General features: G+C 40.1%; 1 protein-coding gene across 8 annotated transcripts in view; it reads right to left on the reverse strand.

Annotated features, from left to right (window-relative positions):
- MARK3 (microtubule affinity regulating kinase 3) overlaps positions 1–23,666 on the reverse strand; it is a 68,465-nt gene that overhangs the window by 23,794 nt on the left and 21,005 nt on the right. For all 8 annotated transcript variants that reach the window (XM_082217441.1, XM_082217437.1, XM_082217439.1 and 5 more), the window contains 9 exons: positions 22,428–22,481; positions 19,472–19,520; positions 13,578–13,643; positions 8,368–8,438; positions 6,810–6,866; positions 4,866–5,102; positions 4,622–4,741; positions 1,988–2,087; positions 1,655–1,767 (listed from right to left, as the gene is read on the reverse strand). In XM_082217441.1, the coding sequence (XP_082073567.1) occupies positions 1,655–1,767; positions 1,988–2,087; positions 4,622–4,741; positions 4,866–5,102; positions 6,810–6,866; positions 8,368–8,438; positions 13,578–13,643; positions 19,472–19,520; positions 22,428–22,481 (867 nt within the window). The remainder of the gene's footprint in view (positions 1–1,654; positions 1,768–1,987; positions 2,088–4,621; positions 4,742–4,865; positions 5,103–6,809; positions 6,867–8,367; positions 8,439–13,577; positions 13,644–19,471; positions 19,521–22,427; positions 22,482–23,666) is intronic.

A 23,666-nucleotide genomic window follows, 5' to 3' on the forward strand; every position in this document is an offset into this window, starting at 1 on the left:
TTATGTCTACAGGGCAAAGTACAACCAAGTTACCTGCTTTGAGGATTTGAATGGGAAGATGAATGAGCTGAGAAAATTAGTCAACACATGAGAGGGAAAAGCTAAAGGCATGAGCAAACAGATTCTTTTAAAACTTCTCGTAACAGGAGGCAACTGACCATTCCCTGCCCATGAAGCATAGGGGGCAGTATCATAGCAGCACTGATGAGAACTGTGTGCATCTCAGGTGTCTCAGGCTAACCTCCTAGCACCTCCCATTAAAGAATTTCAAGAGCATGGATAGGAAATTCCTTTCCTTGACACCCTGGAGAGATGCTGCACTTAGGGGTTGACAGCAATGGGGCATTCAGAAGAAAGCAGCTCTCTATAGACCTAGTCAACCTGACATTCTTCAGAGTTTGCTAACTCACCAAGAGAAACAAAATAAAAAGGTTTAAAAAATAAGGTTGGTTTTCAGAACTTGGGGACCATGTTTTCACTGTACTGAAGAACAAGGCAAAGTATGTGGCAGTGCTTTAGCCTGAAAGCCTTTTGGCTAAGATCAAGTGTGATGTACTGCATTTTTCTCTAACTGGCTGAAACTTAATCAATAAAAGGATGCTTCTAAAGAACCATCTGTCAGAGTGCTTTGTCTTGCAGTCAAGTCACCACTAACAAAATATTGCAAGTCATGCACACTACTCACTTAAATGATGTGTAACTTTCAACTGGCCATAACAGCATGAATGCCAATAAGGAGCATGTGTCATTTATTGCCATCACTTATTCACAGGTCTACAAGTCACGTTAACTAAAATATTACTATAGTGGTTACCCTGTGGCAACAACTCTCTTCAAACCTAAGAATGCAAGAGCAGTAAGTTGAAGTAAATACAATTTGAGAAAGCCTGTAAAGCACCTCACTAGAGTTATGCTAAGACATGGAGCAAAAATATTTTAAATATATTCACTGCCTCTGATCTAAGTTGACAATGCAGCTTGCTGAATCTCCAGTCACTCCAGACCCAAGACTGTACGTATTATTGGAAGTCTGAACACTTCCTTCCACAGACACTGCAATTATCTTCAGTTTGCCAGCAACATGCTTGATGGGAGTTCCATAAATTTGGAGGACCCACACTTATGGTGCAAGTCTAAGAGTTGCCCTAACCTTGCCAAACCTAGAGGCGAGAAGTTCTTGTTCAACTAGGTTCTAGGTCAGTTTTAAAATAGAACAGAAGCATTAAGAATGGTCCTGGGTCAAAAATAGAAGAATGGGAAAATATTAAGCACCTGGCAGCTTGATGAGAGAGGTAAGATGACTGCAAGAGTCAATAATAAGCTACCTCATGTATATCAAGATGCTTGAAGAACCAAACCAGGTTTCTTCTTTACATCTAGGTCTGTGGGCAAATGTGGACATAATAATAAACCATGGTTTACTATGATGGGAGTGGGCCACAATAAATCTCAGGTGCTTGCTCCTCTCATCCTCCAGTGCAACTGCAAGGAGATTAGAAGCTTCTACTTCTAACTTCCTCCTTGCATCTGTGATGAACGAAGAAAGGGGAAGGTGAGGCTCAATGCTTGCTATCAACTCATTCCCAACATGATAGAGCATTGGTTATCATAAGTACAAGCCAGTTCTCAGCCATGGTTTGAGCATTTTACTCACCTCTGATGATTTTCTCCCCAGTAGCAAGTATGTAGCAGTGATTTCATCATATTTCATTTTACTAAGAGATTCTTGTATTTCTTCTTGGGAATATCCCATTCCAACCATAATGTCTAGAATAAATTGAAAGTTTTCTTAAATGTTTTACTAGCTTGAGTAGTCATAAAAAATTACTACTTAATAATGGAACAAATTTAACACCTTGCTATGGGAGACGTCGTTAACCAAGATCTAAATTTGAGCATTTAAGCAAGCAATAAGGTGTTGAGCCACAATCCACACCGTTTGTCATTATTAAGTATGTATGCTGGTGATCTTCCATCTTCTGCTTACCTATTCTCTTCTGGTCCGAGATGTCTAGCTCTGGTTCAACAAAAGGCTTAAGTTCATCGTCCTCATGCCCTGCATTGATCCATCTGTCCTTCATAATTTGCTGCAAAGATAGGTTTTGAATGAGTATTACCAGTAACAGAGATCTGTAGTCAAGGCCAAAGCTTAAGATTTTTGAGCTGCTTAAGTGAAGGCAAATAAACTACCTTGTATAAAAAAGACACCTACCTTTTACACCCCTTATTTACTCTGCCTCTACCAAAGGGGGGGGGTTGTTTATTAAAACCCCTCTAATATAATTTCTCTCATATTATGGTTGTGCTGACTGAGTATGGTGATGCTCGATGCTGTTCAGGATAACTGTGTTGGACAGCTGGTAGAGAGGTTAATTCTGACTACTTCACGGGTAGGAGCTGGTGGCTGGAGAGAGCTTGATTGTGGATGAGTGTTTGGGTGAAAAGTGCGAGGTTTTATTGGGGTTGGTGGAGTCCTGGATTAAGTTTGGTTTTAGCCTCACAGTGTTAGGTTGTCAGTGGCCTAGTGTGGTTTCTTGTATATGTACTTGAGAGATTGTTAGGACTGGTCCCCGTGAAGTCTGTGTGCTGTGCCTGGGTGACAGTGTGCATGTGCAAGTTGACTGAGGAACAGGTGTGCAGGCAGATGTGGAATTCATATGGATATTGAGTGGAATCCCGTGTTACAGACTTTGATGTTTCATATACTGCATTTTGTTTTTATTGGGTTTGTACTCAAATGTAGTGCTACAGTGATCAATGCAAAGATTTCACCTTGTGCAACGGAAGGTTCTCCGCTCCCTCTGCACATGCCTAAATCTGTTCTGGGGGTTGCTCCACGCCCCCCCCCCTCGGAGAAGAGTTGGGAACAACACAGGACGCATGTGTACGGTGGCAGGAGAGGCCACAGAAGTGCTCTTGCATTAGAGCAAGAATTTAGTTTAATACTAAATACAACATTTCACATTTCTTTTTTTCCTTTTTTCCTTTTTAAAAAATTCTTTTGAAAACTGATGTTTTTTTCTGATGAAGAGCAGTATGCAAAAAGATAATTTATGTTTTTGTTTTTTTAAAAGGGATAACTAAGTGAATAACAAGTGCTGTGTAAGCCGTCCTATTTGCTGTCAGCCTGGGCAAAAACAACTCTAGGGGACATATGAGGATGGAGGGGAGTGCTCCACTGGGACCAGGACTAGGAAAAATGCTCAAAAAAATGAAAATGTAAAAATGTTTAACAAAAGAAGCCATAGATGAGAAAACACACACACTAAAAGGAGTAACATGTTTAAAGCGTTTCTATACCTAATACTGAATATTACTAACTTAATATTAACTATTATTCAGTCAACAGCCCATACTAAACTGTTCTTCATCTTAATAACCCAGCTTTAAAGGATATGGCTTTTATTCAACCACTTGATATGATGCTTTGTATGGGAGTCACCATGGGTTGACTAGGCCCCCAAAGGGGGCATATAAATACTTTTAATTAATAAAATTTATTTTCTCAAATATAAATATATGTATGTGGGTTAAACCACAGAGCCTAGGGCGTGCTGATCAGAAGGTTGGCAGTTCTAATCCCCGCACAGGGTGAGCTCCTGTTGCTCGGTCCCTGCTCCTGCCAACCTAGCAGTTCAAAAGCACGTCAAAGTGCAAGAAGATAAATCGGTACCGCTCCGGCGGGAAGGTAAACGGCATTTCCGTGCGCTGCTCTGGTTCGCTAGAAGCAGCTTAGGTCATGCTGGCCACATGACCCGGAAGCTGTATGCCGGCTCCCTCAGCCAGTAAAGCGAGATGAGCGCCGCAACCCCAGAGTTGGTCACGACTGGACCTAATGGTCAGGGGTCCCTTTACCTTTATATATAATTTGGGTAACAAAAGGCAGCATCAGAAATCCCAGAATGTGGTTGGTAGCCAAAACGTCAGTTCATAAAGTGTGTACTGACACCGACGTACGTTTCATGATCTGCCAACGTTAGGTAGGTCTAATGAAAGAGAGCTAGTGGGACTTCCAAGTTCTGCTTAATGTGAAGAACGCCCTCTAGGTGGAGCACCACACCTCCATAACAATCACAGCAGCCTTGAGCTGCCCCAAGAGAAGAGATCATGAGTCATTACAATATCCTGACTTCTATCCAACTGAAGAGTAGCATGACGTGCTTCTTCAGTACAATACAATGGGATGATGCTATGAACACTTCCATTTAGACCAATGGCAATGTCGAGGTAGCTTTTGTGTGTGGGTTTGAGCAAGTCACTGTCTGGCCACCACAGATGAGGCTTAATGCACTTGGAATGATGCACCATGCTTAATGCACCATTTCCCTGCAATTCCAAAATGTACCGTTCTTTCAACTGGGGCAAACCATTAGAGAGGACCAAGAGGAAATAATTCATCTGTAAAAGGCATAACTATCCCTATTATGTCCCTCGCAAACCCCTAATTGTACACTGCTTAGAAATTACTGTATAAAGTGGCGTAGAATTTATTTAAAACAACAACAGCGAGGCCAAAATTACCTGGATGCACAAGCAATTTTAAAATTCAAAATGTGTAAATTCCTTTCAATGAAGCAGGAGGGGAGAAACGATATTATAATGGTGAGGAAGATAATACTACCTCAAGAGTGCCTCTTTTAGTTGGGTTTAGCACCAGGAAACGTTTCAGTAGGTTTTCACAGTCCGTTGACATGTAGAATGGAATCCTGTATTTCCCTCTCAGCACTCTTTCTCTCAGTTCCTTTAATCAAAACACACACCAAATAGGAAATTACAGGTGTGCTATTAAGTATTGCCATAAAAAAATGACGGTCCAGGAACTCCCCATCCTCCTCCCACCCTTTAAGCATAAATTAGGGGCGTACCTTTAGATTCTGCCCATCAAAAGGCAGAGAACCGCTCACAAGAGTGTAAAGAATGACGCCTAAGCTCCAAACATCTACTTCAGGTCCATCATACTTCTTGCCTTGGAAGAGTTCCGGAGCAGCATATGGAGGACTGCCACAAAATGTGTCCAGTTTATTTCCAACTGTAAACTCATTGCTAAAACCAAAATCGGCTATTTTAATGTTCATGTCTGCATCAAGCAACAGATTTTCAGCCTGGAGGGGAACAACAGAGTAAGACGTGAGATTTCCCTCCCTGGAAACGAACAGTTTCTTCTAGTCTAAGTCCTTCAAGATCCAATTCATATAGTTGGGCATACTAGCATGTGTCTTAAAGAGTTTGCTGATTTGCTCACTTACATTAAGTGCAGCCGGCTTTTCAGAAGAGACAAAAAAAAAAAAAAATGTTTGTTTATAACAGATCCTTCCCTTTAGTAAGGAACCCAGTTTATTGTAATATAGTAAGCAGAGCTCTTTTTCTTTTTTTAAGTAGAAAATTGACAGTGAGTTATACAAAATTGTTTTGGACAGTTCAACCTGCTCCAGTTGTGGAAATTGGGTTTACTGTTCATGATGGCAAAGGTGTTTGGCAGTGGGGAGGAAACTAAATGTGTAGGGCAGACAGAAGTGATGGAGGCATTCGGCAGGGAGAGATTAAGTGAAACAGCCAAGGCAACTTTTGAAAAGCAACCTTTGAAAAAGGGAAGGGGAGCCACAATAGGCTACGCTCACATATTTAATCAGTGCAGGTTCTGGTGGATTTGGGGTGCCTTTTAACAATTCTATTCTATTCAATCGGGAATTTGGTTAAATTGGTTGGAAGTAGCGCCTGTCCTCCCTCATTCTGATCAATCTGTGATAATTTTGACTAGTTTTTAGATTTGTATCATTGGGTGTGTTTTATGACTTTTCCTTGCAACCTGTTCTTGGGATTCATTTTAATGAAAAGTGGGTTCAAACTAATTCAAATAAACGGATTTTGTGATACACCAAGAACGGGTGCAAGCCCCAAAAAAGGTGGAGCTGTGAACCAAGGGAAGTAAGCAACTAACATAATCCCATGAAATGGGGGTTCATCTCAGGGCGGTTCACAATATAAAATACAAAATACAAAATTAAAATTAAAAAGACAACCAAATAATCCCCCCTTCCACAACACATTTTAAAAGGGCATTAGAAGTCAATCAGCCAAAGGCCAGGGAGAAGAAGGTTTTGGCCTGACACCTAAAGATACGTAATGAAGGTGCCAGGCAAGCTTCCCTGGGGAGAGCATTCCACAAGCCGGGAGCTACTGCAGAGAAGGCCTGTTCTCGTGCTGCCACTCTCCGGACCTCTCATGGAGGAGGCACACAAAGAAGGGACTCAGAGGGTGATCTCAGGGTCTGGGTAGGTTCATATGGAGAGAGGCGGGCCTTGCAGTCCTGAGTCATTCTATGTCATTTTAAGTGTGTTTCTGGCAAGAGGGTTATTGATTTGATTTTTGTTTTTATTATGTATTTTGTGTTCTCATTTTGCATTTTTATGTTGTGAACCGCCCTGTGATCTTCAGAAGAAGGGCAGTGTACAAATTTAATAAATAATAATAATAATAATAATTCTCTCTTTCACCATGACCCATGCAAACCTGAAAGTGAGAATTGAGCTAGCAAAATCTGTACTTACAGCAGAGTCTATTTACTACCATAAATCATTTCTACTTCTCAAACTATTACCCTCAGCCTTAATAATATACTAGCCTGCAGTAACTAACATGGTAGGTATTTTACTCTTCACATGCCAACTAGTAGTTAAAATTCATCACAGAAATTCATCCTTTACTTTTCCAGTAAAGAACAAGGAAAATTGGTATTAATCTGGGAACAAAACAGAGTATAAAAATATTTAATAATGTTCAAATACAAAATCTTGTGTTTCTCTTCTTACCTTGAGATCTCTGTGAACAATATGCTTTTGGTGGCAATACTGCACTGCAGATACTATCTGGATAGAAAACAGGCTCAATTATATAAAGTGACATATATCAGACAAACAGTATTGCAATAATAGGTTTTAGTAGGAGTTGCTAAAATTGGGAAGCAATTATATAGTCAATATAATGCCCATTATGAGTAACAAAATTACCAAAAGCTCCAAGCCTAAGCACACTTAATTGTGGGTAACTCTTACTGAAATCAATAAGAATTATTCAAAAAAGTGCATTTAGGATAAGAGTCAAAGTGACAATTGAAGGCAAGCCTATTACTTACTTAGGCTACTGTTACCCTTCAAGCAGATTGTTATGGTTTCTCTGTATGGTAAACAAGATTAACAGTCAGTCAGACAGTATGCGACAAGTTATAGACATCTTATAAGTGATGCTTATAAAAATCCCTAAGATTTTTCCAGCTCTTACTGTTGACTCAAAACATGGCATGCCCTATTGCTTACCCGCAGCACTCAATTATTGCCCATTTCCATGCATATGCCAAAACTCCGCTATGCAACTTGAAGATATTATAAGAGTGCCGCCAGACACAAACAGAATGAAAGGTAAATTTCACCAAGAAATTTCACCAAATCAGAAGCCTGTTCTCAGCATCAGGGTTCAGAACACACATAATGACACAGACAGGCAAGTTAACATCCAGACAGCCAATCTCACAAGAATCTCAAATCTCTTTAAGAAAAGGTTCATTTCTAACTGTAACAGGTATCTCTTCTACTTCCAACTGTCTGAGTAATAGATCAAAAGTTAAGCTACTTTCCCTCTGCGCTTTCACAGCAGATTGGTTTGCAAGATGAACAGTGAGAATCACAACAGAGAATAGGAGCAGGGGGCGGATGAGAAAGAGGAACAGCAGACTTGCAGTTTGAAACAGGAGGAACTCAAATCAAGGACAAGCTGTTCTGCAGCCAATACTTGCTTTCTTTGAGCAGTTTCCAATTCATGACCCTTTATTCCACTGCAAACTTGTTATAAAAAATAATGGCTTCAGACATAACACCAAACCATGGCTTGGAACTATGTGAATTACCCTCCTTTTCATGTACCTACCCTTACACAGTCTGATTAAATTCCTTCCTTTTGTGCAAACCATAGTCTGCTGTTACATACTAGCCAGCAAACTATGGTTTGTGCTTGCCCTCGAAACCAAGATTGAGACTAAAGCTTAGCACCTCTATCTTAACACCTTTACTTGGAGTTTATCCTTATTGATTTCAGTGCAACTTACTTCCCAGGAAGTGTGTGTGTGTCACAATAAAATTGTCAAGGGCTTCATTTTCATACACACACTGAATAATGTAGGTGCGACTTCCCTGTAGTGATAGATAATCCAATGTGGCTTCAGCATGAATGTGAAAGTATTTGCTGATTGGACCAATTTTGCTAGTATTTTCCAACATCAACACTCCTTCCAGGAGGGAGAGCAATCAGTGACTGGGGAAAATGCTAATTAACTTAAAACATTTAAAAGTCTAGTACAGAATAGCCCATACATACCTGTCTAAATTTAGCTCTTGCTTCCTTTTCCTTCATTCTTCCATGTGCAACTAGATAGTCAAACACCTCCCCTGTAATTGAGACATATGAATGGTGAAATCTTTGAGCATTTAAGTAATAACTAATTTATTTCTGACTGTGACAATTGGATTTTCACGTTCTGGAGAATTCAAAAGCTTGCCATATTTTTGTGACTTTTAGGCTGGCCCTAATGACAACATTACCCAACTGTGAACAACAGAACCTTAATAGCAGCAGCAGTTTATGAGAGGAAACAAAACATACAAGAATTTGGAAAAAAAGAATTTGGTGTGTGCATGAACACATGATATATGCAAATTACAAGATTAACATAGCTGCCAAGTTTTGAAATTTTAATCAAGTAGTCAACAGAGTAGCATGTGTTTTTCCAGGGAAGAAAAATATTATCTTATTAAAATCTTGTTTGACAGGGAGGGCTTCCTTACTGCTTGATGATTTGTAGGAACAAACATATGATAAATATTATTACTTTCAGAAAGAATTTTTAAAAAGCTTTTATCAGTGACACACAACCATCACACATTCTATTTCTAAGGCTTTTAATTAATGAAACCAGTCAGAGGAACCAATTAAAAATACATGCTAAAAGACTACAGTCACAGTACACAGTAAGTGATTCATTCCGAATCAGACAACCAAGGCAGGAAATTCTCAGACAGTGATATTAGATGTAGCCCCTGACAACTCACCCTGCAGACTTGTCTTTCAGCATCTCTACAGAATGATTTTAGCTCTTTTGCAATAGTGACATGGCATGGAAATTAGATATAACACTACACTGGTTCCATCCACACACCTATAATGCTCATGGAATATACAACTCTGTGCCAGCATTTCAATCTCTTCATGTGATTTAAATGGGTATAATCAAAACAGTGTAAACTGGGGTGGTGGTAGAAATGGGAATTTGGTGTACTTTGGCATACAAACAACTTATAAGACCATTTGTGAATATGAGCCCTTACAGAGATTCTATGCTCTACTGTTTACTTACTAAATAAATAATTGTATGCCGCCATTTATCCGAAAATCACAAGCAGTTCACAAACAAAAATCCAAAATGAGAACACAAGAATACATAATAAAACAAAAACAAACTAATAACTCTGACTCCCACACACATTTAAAAGGATACAGAATGTTAATCAGCCCAAAGCCTAGTTGAATAGGCATGTTTCACCTGGTACCATGTTTCTTTCTCTCTCTCTCTCTCTCTCTGTGTGTGTGTGTGTGTGTGTGTGTAAGAGAGAGAGAGAAGGCACCAGGAGAGTATCCCACAAATATATAGCCACTGCAGAAAAGGCCCGTTCTCATTTTGCCACCCTCCAATCTCTCATGGGGTAGGCACACAAAGAGGAACCCTCCAATGATGATCACAAGATCTGGGTCAGTTCATTTGGGGAGAGGCGGACATTGAGGTATTGTGGTCCTGAACCATTTAAGGCTTTATAGGTCAAAACAGCACTTTGAATTGAACCCAGAAATTAATTGGCAGCCAGGCCAGTATCGGTGTGATATGCTCAAACCTTTATTATACCATGATAAAGGACAAAAGTGGTAAGGACCTAACAGAAACAGAAGATATCACGAAGAGGTGGCAAGAATACACAGAGGAATTATACCAGAAAGATATGGATGTCTCATACACCCCAGGCAGTGTGGTTGCTGACCTTGAGCCAGACATCCTGGAGAGTGAAGTCAAATGGGCCTTAAAAGCACTGCTAATAACAAGGCTAGTGGAAGTGATGATATTCCAGCTGAACTATTTAAAATTTTAAAAGATGATGCTGTTAAGGTGCTACGCTCAACATGCCAGCAAGTTTGGAAAACTCAGCAGTGGCCAGAGGATTGGAGAAGATCAGTCTACATCCCAATCCCAAAAAAGGGCAGTGCCAAAGAATGCTCTAACTACACTCATTGCACTCATTTCACACGCTAGCAAGGTTATGCTTAAAATTCTACAAGGCAGGCTTAAGCAGGATGTGGACCAAGAACTCCCTGAAGTGCAAGCTGGATGTAGAAGGGGCAGAGGAGTCAGAGACCAAATTGCAAGCATGCGCTGGATTATGGAGAAAGCTAGAGAGTTCCAGAAAAACATCTACTTCTGCTTCATTGACTATGCAAAAGCCTTTGACTGTGTTGACCACAGCAAACTATGGCAAGTTCTTAAAGAAATGGGAGTGCCTGATCACTTCATCTGTCTCCCTGCTTATTTAACTTATATGCAGAATTCATCATGAGAAAAGGCTGGGCTGGGTGAATCCCAAACTGGAATTACGATTGCCGGAAGAAATATCAACAACCTCAGATATGCAGATGACAACCTTGATGGCAGAAAGTGAGGAGGAATTAAAGAACCTTTTAATGAGGGTGAAAGAGGAGAGTGCAAAATATGGTCTGAAGCTCAACATAAAAAAACACTAAGATTATGGCCACTGGTTCCATCACCTCCTGGCAAATAGAAGGGGAAGAAATGGAGGAAATGAGAGATTTTACTTTCTTGGGCTCCATGATCACTGCAGATGGTGACAGCAGTCATGAAATTAAAAGACGCTTGCTTCTTGGGAGAAAAGCAATGACAAACCTAGAAAGCATCTTAAAAAGCAGAGACATCACCTTGCCAACAAAGGTCCGTATAGTTAAAGCTATGGTTTTCCCAGGAGTGATGTATGGAAGTGAGAGCTGGACCAGAAAGAAGGCTGATCGCCGAAGAATTGATGCTTTTGAATTATGGTGCTGGAGGAGACTCTTGAGAGTCCCATGGACGGCAAGAAGATCAAACCCATCCATTCTGAAGGAAATCAGCCCTGAGTGCTCACTGGAAGGACAAATCCTGAAGCTGAGGCTCCAACACTTTGGCCAACTCATGAGAAGAGAAGACTCCCTGGAAAAGACCCTGATGTTGGGAAAGATTGCGGGCACAAGGAGAAGGGGACGACAGAAGACGAGATGGTTGGACAGTGTTCTCAAAGCTACCAACATGAGTTTGACCAAGCTGCGGGAGGCAGTGGAAGACAGGAGTGCCTGGCGTGCTCTGGTCCATGGGGTCATGAAGAGTCGGACATGGCTAAACGACTAAACAACAACATGCTCTAACCACCTTGCCCCTGTGAGCAACCTGGCCACCAAATTCTGCACCAGCTGAAGTTTCTGAACCGTCTTCAGAGGCAGCCCTATGTATACTGCATTGCAGTAATCTAACCTAGAAGTTACCAGAGCAGAGACAACAGAGATTAGGCTATCCCTTTCCAGGTAGGGGTGCAACTGGGCCACCAGCGGAAGCTGATGGAAAGCAGTCTGCACCACTGAGGCTACCGGACCCGTAAGTGACAGCATAGGATCCTGAAGCACCCCCAAGCTGCGAACCCACTACTTCAGAGGGAGTGTAACCTGATCGAGAGCAGGCAGCATATGATTATTATTATTATTAATTTGATATGATAAAAAAATTGTACCATTTATACTCTGCTTATATCATCACATGATTTTATCATTTACACTCAGTTTTTGCATCATGTATCAAATAACTGTTTGTTCACAAATAATTCAGAACAAAATGTAAAACAACCAACATAGCAAATGTAAAAACAATCTAATTTTAAAAACTGTAATTTCAGCATGACTAAAACAAAACTTAAGCAGAGCATAAAGCACTGAACACCTTTTAAAATAGGTTTTCAAAACCCATCTGAGACACGAGAAGAGAAGGGGCCTGATAGATCTCCACCAGGCAGCAATAATATTCCTCAGTTTTGGCACCATAACAAAGAACACACTCTTTCTCTCTCTTGTCCATCCTTCCTCCTCTAAAGCTGACTTCATGACTTACACAGGTTCCTATAGAGGCCAACCTTGGGATAATTTGTTCCCAGGTCATTAAATACTTTAAAGGTCTGCAACAACACTTAAAGTTGAGTCCAGAAACAAGTACCAATGTAGCTGGTAAAAGATTGGAGGTATACGGTCTGATCTCGTCAGCACATTTTGGACCAAGTGCTTCATGCAATAAGATCTCACTATTTAGTCTACCGGTAGTTCCATCAAACTGAGGGGGCAGAAGTTTGCACACCTATTCACTACATAATTCCTCTCCAGTGCCAAAGGTAAGTCAAAATTGCCTTTAAAAATTACAGAGATTTCATGAATCTGGCCTGGGAAAGGCTAACAGTTCCAGGTTTCCCTAGATGCCAAAAGGCCTGCTTTGAATCAACAGTGAAATGCTGCACAGAAGCTTCACTTGTTTTTTCCTCTCTTTTGGGGGGAGGAGAAAGAGAGAAACTCTATGTCAAGTTTCTTTAACTCACAATCCATTGAGCTAAATACAGCCCATCAGCCATAGCCCACCTCCCATTTTGCTGTGGCAAAAATAGTACAATTGTTAAGCACTTGGAAGGTCACAACATATGGCTGGAGGGCTGTGTTTGGCTCGGTAGGTCACATGTTGTGCAGCAGTGCTCTGCATTTTCTGTTCGCTTAAAACCTTTGTATTTTTCACCTGGTTGTTTTAAAGTGCTAGTCTCTACTTTACACTATACATGCATCCAGGGAATATAAATGGATCTGGATTTGTTTTCCCTTTCATATTGTTTAATTATGCAACAGTGAAATAAATGCTGAAAAAATATATATTGACATTAACATGTCTGCAGTTGGTAAAGTTAGCACTATGGTCCATGTAGTTTTGCATATGTAGATTATATTTTTGGAAAATGTATACCTTATGTTAAAAGAAAATTGATACATCTCGCTTCAATGTGGAACACTTTGTGTTGCTTTATTTTGTACACCACTCTGAGGGCCTTCCAGATTATAAAACATGAATACAGACACACACACACACACACACACACACACACACACACACACACACACACACTTAGACTGAGAAAAGCAAATCAATAGTACAAGTGTCCACTGAAGGTACAAGGCAACTAACTGGAATTTTTGGAGTCTGACCGTATGACTAACTTACTGCTTCAAGATAACAACAAGGGCAGTAAGCTCTTGCTGAAGTCTGCAAATATTTACATGCTCTTACATTTATTATGGGAGAGTATAAGTGGTGGTTTTGAAATGTTATTATTATTTTTCCCAAACATAAACATTATATATAGTTTATCACTTGATTTTTAAAAATCCTATTTGGTTTGAAATAGTTTTGTACTTACCTCCACTTGCATACTCCATGATTAAGTAGAGTGTTTTTTCGGTTTCAATTACCTCGAATAATTTAACTGGAAGAGACAAGAACTGATTTAGAGATTAACATCAGTCTTACCTATATAGACAATATTTGTTACTGGACTTCAGTTTTATTTACCATTTCAAATAGTGACCTTAAACACCATGGGGAGGCAGGGTCAATACATATTTTTAATCTATTTTTCCCTGCCAGGCACATGAACATTACACACTGGTGCCTTACAGACACTCAGGTCAAGTGTCTACCAAATATCCTTTTACTGGAACAGCTAAAGGCTGATTGTGCAAAACATGTCCTCTGCCACAATCTCTCCCCAAGCTGAAGCCCTGAGTCACAACCCAGAGAACTGTTTGCCTAGCGCTGCAATATACAACAAAGCTTGTGATTTCCCCCTTGAGCAACTCAGACCCCAAACAGCATGATAAGCCGCAACAGAAACATAGGGGGATTTTAAAGCAGTATATAGTAAGGAATAAGTATTAAAATAGAAATACCAGAAGCAGCAATGAACATCAACCTAAGGGGAGCTCCCTGGACTGCTGCTGTAAGTATTTGCTATGTATTTGTTGATGCAGGACTAATTTTGCAGTATTGAGACCACTTACAAAATCAATGAAACAGGTCCTCTAAGTGCTTTCAGGAAGCATCAATTGATTGTGTTTTAGAAAACTGACAAATCACATTTTTCCTAGGCACACACATCAAAGACTAATGCAGAAACATCCTGCTTTTTCATATGACTATCTACACTAGACATTAAAGTAATAGTATTTAAGAACTGAAGAATAAAAAAAAAACAGCTCTTCAAATGTAACTGGATAAAGGCATAAAATAACCATATCTGATAAATAATTATTTAATAATAGAATCTGAAATAAGCCATTTACATCATCTATGAAACTACCAGACCTGCTCCCAAAGTATTATACTTATAAGGCATGTAATATACTTCTTCACAAGGAAATAGTTTGCTTCGTGTATGATAAGCATAGCTTGGTTGTTCCCAGGACATTGCTTCTGAAAAGTTTACCAGAAAGTGCCCCTTGTTTCAAAGGGCACGTCGTTTAGGGAAAGGGCTGCAGCCTGGCAATCACACATCTGTTTTCCATTCAGAAAGTCAGTGATGGGAGAGATATTCCAGTCTGGAGAGCCACTATCAGTCTGTGTACACAGATACTGGGCTAGATGAACCAATGGTTTGACTCAGTATAAAGCAGATTCTCATGTTCCTATGGTTGTGATAATCCAGCACTCAATTATGTAATAACGTAATATAAGACAAGAGCTCGTTGTCGCTAATATTTTAAAAATTATTTCCAATTGCCAATCATTTTCTTACAGAACATGAAGAACTATGAAGAAGCTCTCAGCTTCATAATACATGCATACATCATTATTCAATTATTCATGCTAGGGTATGATTTGTGCTTAAATCCTAAGTGGTGGGTATTTATAGATTGAGTTGGATGAAAAGTGCTCATCTAGCTGTTGGAAGAGATTTATGGGAATAAGCTACATTGACTTTCAGTGTTACAGCAGAGTCACTAATCACTTCCAAGTCCTATCTTGACATCTCCCTTTATAAGTTAGCACTGTTATCTCTGGATTGCATTTTTATATATATATAAAATTCCCATGCTTATCAATCTGAAATTCCCTCTAAGGTAAAAGGTAAAGGTACCCCTGCCCGTTCGGGCCAGTCTTGCCAGACTCTAGGGTTGTGCATTCATCTCACTTTATAGGCCGGGAGCCAGCGCTGTCCGCAGACACTTCTGGGTCACGTGGCCAGCATGACAAGCTGCATCTGGTGAGCCAGCACAGCACACGGAACGCCGTTTACCTTCCCGCTGGTAAGCGGTCCCTATTTATCTACTTGCACCCGAGGGTGCTTTCAAACTGCTAGGTGGGCAGGCGCTGGGACCGAACGACGGGAGCGCACCCCGCCGCAGGGATTCGAACCGCCGACCATGCGATCGGCAAGTCCTAGGCGCTGAGGTTTTACCCACAGCGCCACCCGCGTCCCTCTGCAAACCTGATAATGCAGAAACTGATAGTAAATTACACTTCATATTGTAATTGTCAAACCACTGTGTGGAGACTCGATAATTAGCTTCAATCTTCTGCATAGCTACGTCACAATATGCACAGCTTAATTACTTCCTGCTTTGATCAACCAGTTTGTCACTGGCAACATTCAGACGTAACACTAAAACATAGTTTAGCATGACATGAACAAGACTAGCCTTCTTCCCCAGTCTCGTGTGTTCCCTATAATGCCTCAAGAACTGCAACTCCTCATATGAACCAACCCAGACCAGGCAATCATAGTCTGAGGCTCTTCTTTGTGTGCTTCCTCCATGAGGTTCAGAGGGCCTTTCTGTTGTGGCTCCCCACTTGTTTATTGCTCTGCTCAGGGAGGCTCAGTTGGCACCTTCATTAAATATCTTTAGATGCCAGGTGAAAATATTCCTCTTCCCCTAGATCAGGCATGTCCAACTCCCAGGAGACTGTGATCTACTCCCAGTATAAAAATACTGGAAGTGATCTACCCATGGGGGGGGGAGCCAAAGTTGTTGTGCTTTTCTTGGAGGGGAGAGTCTAAGTTGTTTACTGTTTTTTGGGGGGAGCAAAGTTGTAGAGCTTTTTTAGGGGGGGGAGAGCCACAGATGTTTAGCTTTTTTTAGGGGTGGGACTCGCTCACCTAAAACAACAACGCAGCGGAAACGACTACTTCCGCATCCAAACTCATCAGCAAAAACCAATTAAAGACCACCCATTTGACATGACATAGGAACAGAGCAAGGGTGGTGGGGGACTGGGACTTTCACTCCATTGTTTTTCTCTTTCTCCGATCGACAGGGATTCCGCGATCAACCGCGATCGTATGGGGATTGACATGTTGATCGCGGTCGACCAGTTGGACATCCCTGTCCTAGACCTTTGGCAAATTAATCTATGGTCTTTTCAGCTGTGGGGGGTGGTATTGTTCATTTGTTATTATGGTATGTATTTTTGTGTTTTTATATTGTAAACCGCTCTGTGATCCTCCAATGAAAGGCAGTATAGAAATTGAATTCATCATCATCATCATCCACTGGGAAGAGGATGACAGAAGCCTTTACTTTCCATTTCCCTTAAATGCCGTTTGATATGCTATCTGGATAATGGTTTGTCACTAACTATAAGAAGTTTAATAAGAAAGGTCCATATCCCTTGTTCTGAAGAAGGAATATTTTGAAACTGAGCAGAATTACTCATAAACCATGACACAAAGAAATCCTGTTCAAGGGAAACCAAATGTAAAAGCATTCAAGCTCCTCTTACTTGCTATGCAAGGGGAGCCACTAGATAGAGAAAGCCTGCAAGAAGGCCAAGCTCATTCACTTTGCGCTAAACTACCGTTTCAATGCAACATCTGAATGCAGCCAATTGTGTCTGAAAGTGGCAAATTATTGCAAACCAAGATGATCTGAAGGCAGCTGTCTATTTTTGTTTTAATTAGAAGAAGAAGAAGAAGAAGAGTTTGGATTTGATATCCCGCCTTTCACTCCCTTTAAGGAGTCTCAAAGCGGCTAACATTCTCCTTTCCCTTCCTCCCCCACAACAAACACTCTGTGAGGTGAGTGGGGCTGAGAGATTTCACAGAAGTGTGACTGGCCCAAGGTCACCCAGCAGCTGCATGTGGAGGAGCAGAGACACGAACCCGGTTTCCCAGATTACGTGACTACCGCTCTTAACCACTACACCACACTGGCTGATTTTTAATTAGTTGTCCCCTCACATACATACACGTAAAGTAATAACAGGCATCTTGGAGAAATAGGCTAGCGTTATGTGAAGACAGTCAAAAGCATTTAAAAAAAACAGAACTCTTTCAAACTATTACAGTATAGTCCTAAAGGATTCCAGACGTTTAATGTGATCAGTATTGACTGGACTTCAGATTTAATCTAAGAACAGTTATTTCCTGGCAGTTGAAGACTAGCTTTCTCTTTATTTTCTTCTCCCTGATGAATAGTGTCAAAGCTACAACGCCTACCCAATGTACACAGCAGAATCTAAGCAATGTTAATTGGAAGAGATCTTGGCTACTTCTGAATGCTAGATGCAGGTAGCACAATTAAATCACTATTGCAAAAGATATGTTTGCTTCAATTTTAGATACAGCATGTGAATGTGTCACTGGGTTCTGCATGAACTATAAATGCTACCAAGTTCTGATACTAGTTTTCTATACTGTATATTAAGTCTGAACTTTGTATCAAGAATATTGAACTGCATAGGAATGGAATTCCCTCAGAAACCACACTTATAAATGACAGTATCAATTACCACTTATTTTTACACTGAGCTTAATTTTAGGGTGACTTGAATTTTCATAGTAAATGTGATAGAGGTATTGGGGATTATGTAGAAGCTGTCAGAGAAACCTGAGTCGACTGGAGATTTAAAGTGCTGAGTCAGGGAATAGCTGAATCTCTTATTTAGGAGACATGGGATTTATTTTATAAGCTTAGAAACATGTTTGAGCAACAGCACGCATCTCTTTAAGCTCTGACTATCACCATTCTCTTCAGGAAAAGCAAAAGGGAACTTCAAAACTGGAATGTATCTTTAAACCAATATACCGCTTAATACTACAAAATTAAGTAAAATATTGTAATTTAATGTTCCTCTTTAACATTCTCTAGAACAAGACATCTAGAACATCAACTGGACTGGGTTTGCTGCCCAAAAATGTCCTCTGAGAGGAAGCTGCTAGACTTATTGTACCCAAATATGTAGCAATGGATAGGCAATGGATAGGCATTCATATAGGACAGGCTGGCTAGTAACCATGCAAACAACTGTCTCTCTTGCTTGAGTTACCAAGAACCAACTTGTTATTCAGGCTCTCTGCTTGTGGTACACTATATCCTGAGGGTTCATATGATGAATACATTATTTTGCCTAGCAGCAAGGGAGAGGCATTCAAGGAAGGCAAGTTTAAGCAACAAGTGATGGGCTTTACTGTTGTACATCAATTTACGACTTCTGTAGAAAGCAACAAGCAAATAAACTAAATAAATACTACACAGATGTTGTTGTGATCAAGTCCATCTTGCCAGCAGGGTTTTTGATTTCCCCCCTCTTTTTAATTGGACCTGAGGAGTTTCTTGCACAACTTTGTGGAAAGGTGGGATTTGCAAAAGCAGTTTGAATGTGGCACAGGGGACAGCCACTGTAATCTTGTATTGTGTACAAAAGCCCCATAGGCTGAAGAGCCATAATGTATTTTTTAAATAATTTTTTAAAAGCCATTAATTTCAGTTGGAGGACACTCAAATATAAATTTAGAGCAACACCTCTGTGATTGACATGTACATGTATGGAATAATAGAAACAGAAGCCTTCACACATTTTATCACATGGGGGAACGTGTAAGTAATACACAAAGCTAGTTAAGTTCACCTAAAGCAAAAACATGAACCCCGTCAAAAATTACTGGGATAATGGAAAACCTTCATATTCTCTCTATCTCTGAGGGATGCATCAAAAGTAGCACTAGCAGAGTTGTACTGAGACAGGGGCACACCTACTTCCTCCATCCCCTGCCTACCCCCCAAAATCTTCTTCAGCTGGTCCCCCATCCTTCAGAGCTGAATTTTGAGGGTGAGCAGGGCACAGCATGAGAGAGGAGAGATTTCTGTTCCACTAGCACACATGCCTTATATTAGTGGAATGGGAGCACTGGATGCCGCTCATATTTTATAAACACACACATACTTTTAGTCAATTAACTAATGAATATATATTTATAAATATAGTTATTCCCACTTCTCAGCCCTCAAAAGTAAAAGCCTTTAACACATGCCTTACCTATATTGGGATGGTTTAAAATCTTCATTATCCTCACTTCCCTGAACAGCTGGAACGGAGAGAGAAAAAAATACAACCGTTTATGATTTTTAAAAAATCAGCCGTTTCTTTTTATTTTAAAGGGTGTATAATCACATTTTAGGAACTTGGAAAAGGGTTCTTATATCTGAAAAAGGTTTAAGAAACACCCCACCCAGCAAAAAGGAAGCCACACATATTGGGACACAAAGCTGTAACAAGCTGATGCTAAAGAGATTTCAGAAGGACATTCAAGCTTCTTTGCATGTCTTCTTAATCTGAACTCTAGAAATACTTTTGTGCTCCAAGTGCCAAAGGATGAACATTCCAGGAATAATTATTCAGTTTGATATGTATCTGGAATCTGTCCAGTTCTGGGTCAAAATAAAATGTTTACCTCAAAAGGTTTCACAATGATTTTTGTGACTGTGCCAACAAGCTAGCACAAGTATCTAATAAGAATAGTGGGCAGATGCGAAGGAGAAATTTCATTGCTATATGCTTTCCTAGTGGTGACATCCAAGGTATAGAAGAATGGCCCAGTTTGCAGTGTTCAAATGAGACTGTATGATCTGTGTATGTCTGAATAAAACCCACAGGTCTTGCTAATTAATTAAGACAACTCTCCAAAATTTAGTTGCTTATGCTCTAAACAAGGGCTGTGCAATTCCTTCCCACAAATACTGCTTTTTTAAAAAAAGGTTGTAATAAAACCTCCCAGAACACTACAGATTTAACAGTGCAGCTCAAGACCTCTAACAGTAATCTGCTTTTTCATATTGCAAGATAAACAAAAAGCAATCATAAGAGTTGGCAGCGGATTAAATCAAATGTCAGCTGTATGGGGCACTTCCTGGGATACCTGGCAGATGTAAGGGATTTAAAATATATATACTATATTAAAACTTCTCTTTTTCGAAGTCTGAGATAACATTGAATAAAAATTCCCAAACTCCTCATGTATATATTTAGCAAATTGCTCCATCTGTTCCTGAGACTGATGGTAGCCAATCACTCAGAGGGCAACATCACAAAAGGATTCCTTTGGAGTTTAAAATTATATCAAGGAGGAGGAGAAAACTCTGGTCCTCTTAAGTTTCCAGAGATGCCTACACAGAAGAAATAGTGGGACCTACAAGTTTATCCATCTGTCGTTCCTTTCCTTTCCTTTCTGTGTAAAAAGTCTATTATTGCATTATGCTGCTAGGCCATTTGCCTTATACTAAATGCACATTCATTAATTAGCAAATCTGAATCCATGTTTAAATATTTTTAGTTCTTGCCTCACAAACAATGCAACTTCCATTGAAGCATTGACAAATAAAGTACATGATAGACAGCACGTATAATTTGGAGGGTGTGGGTGTCCAGCTTTTGAAGGCTCCCCAAGAATGAAAAGTCTGCTTCCTGGGAAGTGCAGTAATCTTGCAATTCTCTGCAAAGGAGTGCTCTGCTCTCACATACTTTCAAGAAACCCAGGATTCCAGATGGCTGATACTCTCAAGTATTTTCTTGATTATTTTCTAAAAGCTGCCCTTAATGCTAAAGGAGGGAGAGCAATCAAGTGGTTTTGTATTAAACCAACGACTCTCCTTAGAGATATATTAGAGCATTGCTAGAATAGTATGGTGGAAAAATATGGTGAGTCAGCATACAAACTAGGTAAAAGTAAAGGGACCCCTGACCATTAGGTCCAGTCGTGACTGACTCTGGGGTTGCGGCGCTCATCTCACTTTATTGGCCGAGGGAGCCAGCGTACAGCTTCTGTGTCATGTGGCCAGCATGACTAAGCTGCTTCAGCATACAGAAACACCGTTTACCTTCCCGCTGGAGAAGTACCTATTTATCTACTTGCACTTTGACGTGCTTTCGAACTGCTAGGTTGGCAGGAGCAGGGACCGAGCAACGGGAGCTCACCCCGTCGCGGGGATTCGAACCACTGACCTTCTGATCGGCAAGTCCTAGGCTCTGCAGTTTAACCCACAGGAAAGCAGCATAATTTTATAGTCTGAAAGTCTAGCAACAATCCAGGTTACCACGAATAGCTTGAAAGGAAGCCGGGAAAAGTGCACCATATCCAAGAGAGAAACCATGGGGAGGGTGGAGTACTAAGTCCTCCCCACTTTTCACCTGAAAGCCACACCCAGGTTGCTTTCCCCAGTAGAGATTCCTGTCTTGGGCTTGCAGCATTTCAAGAAAAATCCAATTGGATTGAGAAGGGCTGCAGTGAGGGAAGGGGATAGGTTAAGCCCCAACTCCATCCTGCTGCTTTTCAGTTTTTCCACAGGAGTTGGGTTCCCAGACTTGAATCTGTCACTTCACTTTGTCTCTGTATTGGTACTATTTTTAACTGGTTTTATATGTGGAACTGTTTTCAAAATGTTTGTATTGTTTTTATATGGAAATGTTTTAAATTGTTTTTAGACATGTTTTATGGTAACAACGGTTTTATAATTGCATATTCCACAGTTGTAAACTGCCCTGAAACATGGTGCAGGGCAGGAAAGACGTCTAGTAAAATAAATAAACAAATGTGCAGCTCCAGTCTAAGAAAGTGCATCCCAGTAAATGCTTAATGTTTAATACATTTTGCCCATGAGACAAAACAGCAGAAGAAACAGAGGCTCTTGTTCAGTTTATGCAGCAGTTTGGAGTACCAGAATAAGGAAATAAGACGGATAGGTGTTATTTCAGACTTTCTTCGTATGTAAATTCCTAGTTCAAATGGGATCAAATTCATCAGATAAGACTGTGCACTTTCTCCCACCCCCTGCAAAATACAGGAAAAAGTCAGCATTAAGTTGAAACCACCATGAACTGTGGACTTCACCAAAAAATGCCAACACAAAGTTAAAACTAAGTCAGGGCTAACATGAAAAATACTACAAAGGGATATGAACTAAAATACCTGAATGGCTAAACAGCTAAGTGAACCTACCTTCTGTAAACTAGTTGGGTTCAACTGTGTTTTGTCAATTATTTTTATTGCAACCTAGAGAGAAAATGGTTCACAGTTAATATTTGTTAACAAATGATTTTGTGTTGCAGTTCAGAGATATTGGTGATGGTAAGTGCACCACCCTTTGAGCACAGACTGCACAATACAAAATGACAAACACATCTGACATGATCTGAAGATTCAAGCATTAGTACTTAAAACCTGTGGATCGGGGATGCTGTGAATCTATCATGAACTTTCACAGGAGTATCAGACAATCTTCATCCAAAATCAATCACAAGCTGCATTCCATCACATGCAACTTATGTGGCACCTGTATTTGTGAGAACCTAACCTGAAGGCAGTCATCAGCATCCTATAAAATGGAGTTGGTGCTCAAAAAGCAAACATGTGACTTGGCCACCAAAACAAAACAGAAATAAACTGGAGAGAAAATAATTCAGGGCTCACATTAGTTTATCATTAATGAGATCTGAAAGAGATTCTAAATATTGTTGCTTGGGACCTGCACAAAAATATGTTGCAGTGTTGTGTTGTGTTCCTGTTCACTGCTCACATCTGTCCATCAAGCCCTCTATGACACGCCATTCCCTCCCTCTTTAACAGCCATTATTCCATGGTCACTAAACATGGTCAGACCCCACTGGGAATATCTTGTGTTTTATTCTGCTGCCCTTCATCTGAGCATCACAGGCTGGTTTACAATATAAAAACACAAAAATACATAACGTAGTAACAAATGAAAACAATAATCTCCATGGTATTTTATTTTATATTTTATCTATTAAATATAATATCTCTCTAAACCCTAAAGATTTCTTGTATTTCTGCAAAACAGGGGTTTCCCTAAGCCTGCTCATACCTAAGCCACCCAGAATGCCTGGGGCAACACAGTCTGAAAGGCAGGGTATAAGTAAATACAACAACAACAACAACAACAACAACAACAACAACAACAACAATAATAATAATAATAATAATTATTATTATTATTATTATTATTATTATTATTATTATTTCCCTCCTCTGTGTGCATAGGTCAATTCTGGCATCATAAGCAATAGCACTTAAACCTGACATCTGATATAGACAGAATGATGATATAGTGCAATATGGTGATTTGCAAATAACAGGAAGAACAAATCCCTGTCTTTCAAGGACTGAGCCATGAATGGAACACTGGATCCAATCAAATGAAATTGCTACACATACTCAGAA

Source organism: Podarcis vaucheri, assembly GCF_965113315.1.
Source record: "Podarcis vaucheri genome assembly, chromosome: 1".
Taxonomy (NCBI): Eukaryota; Metazoa; Chordata; class Lepidosauria; order Squamata; family Lacertidae; genus Podarcis; species Podarcis vaucheri.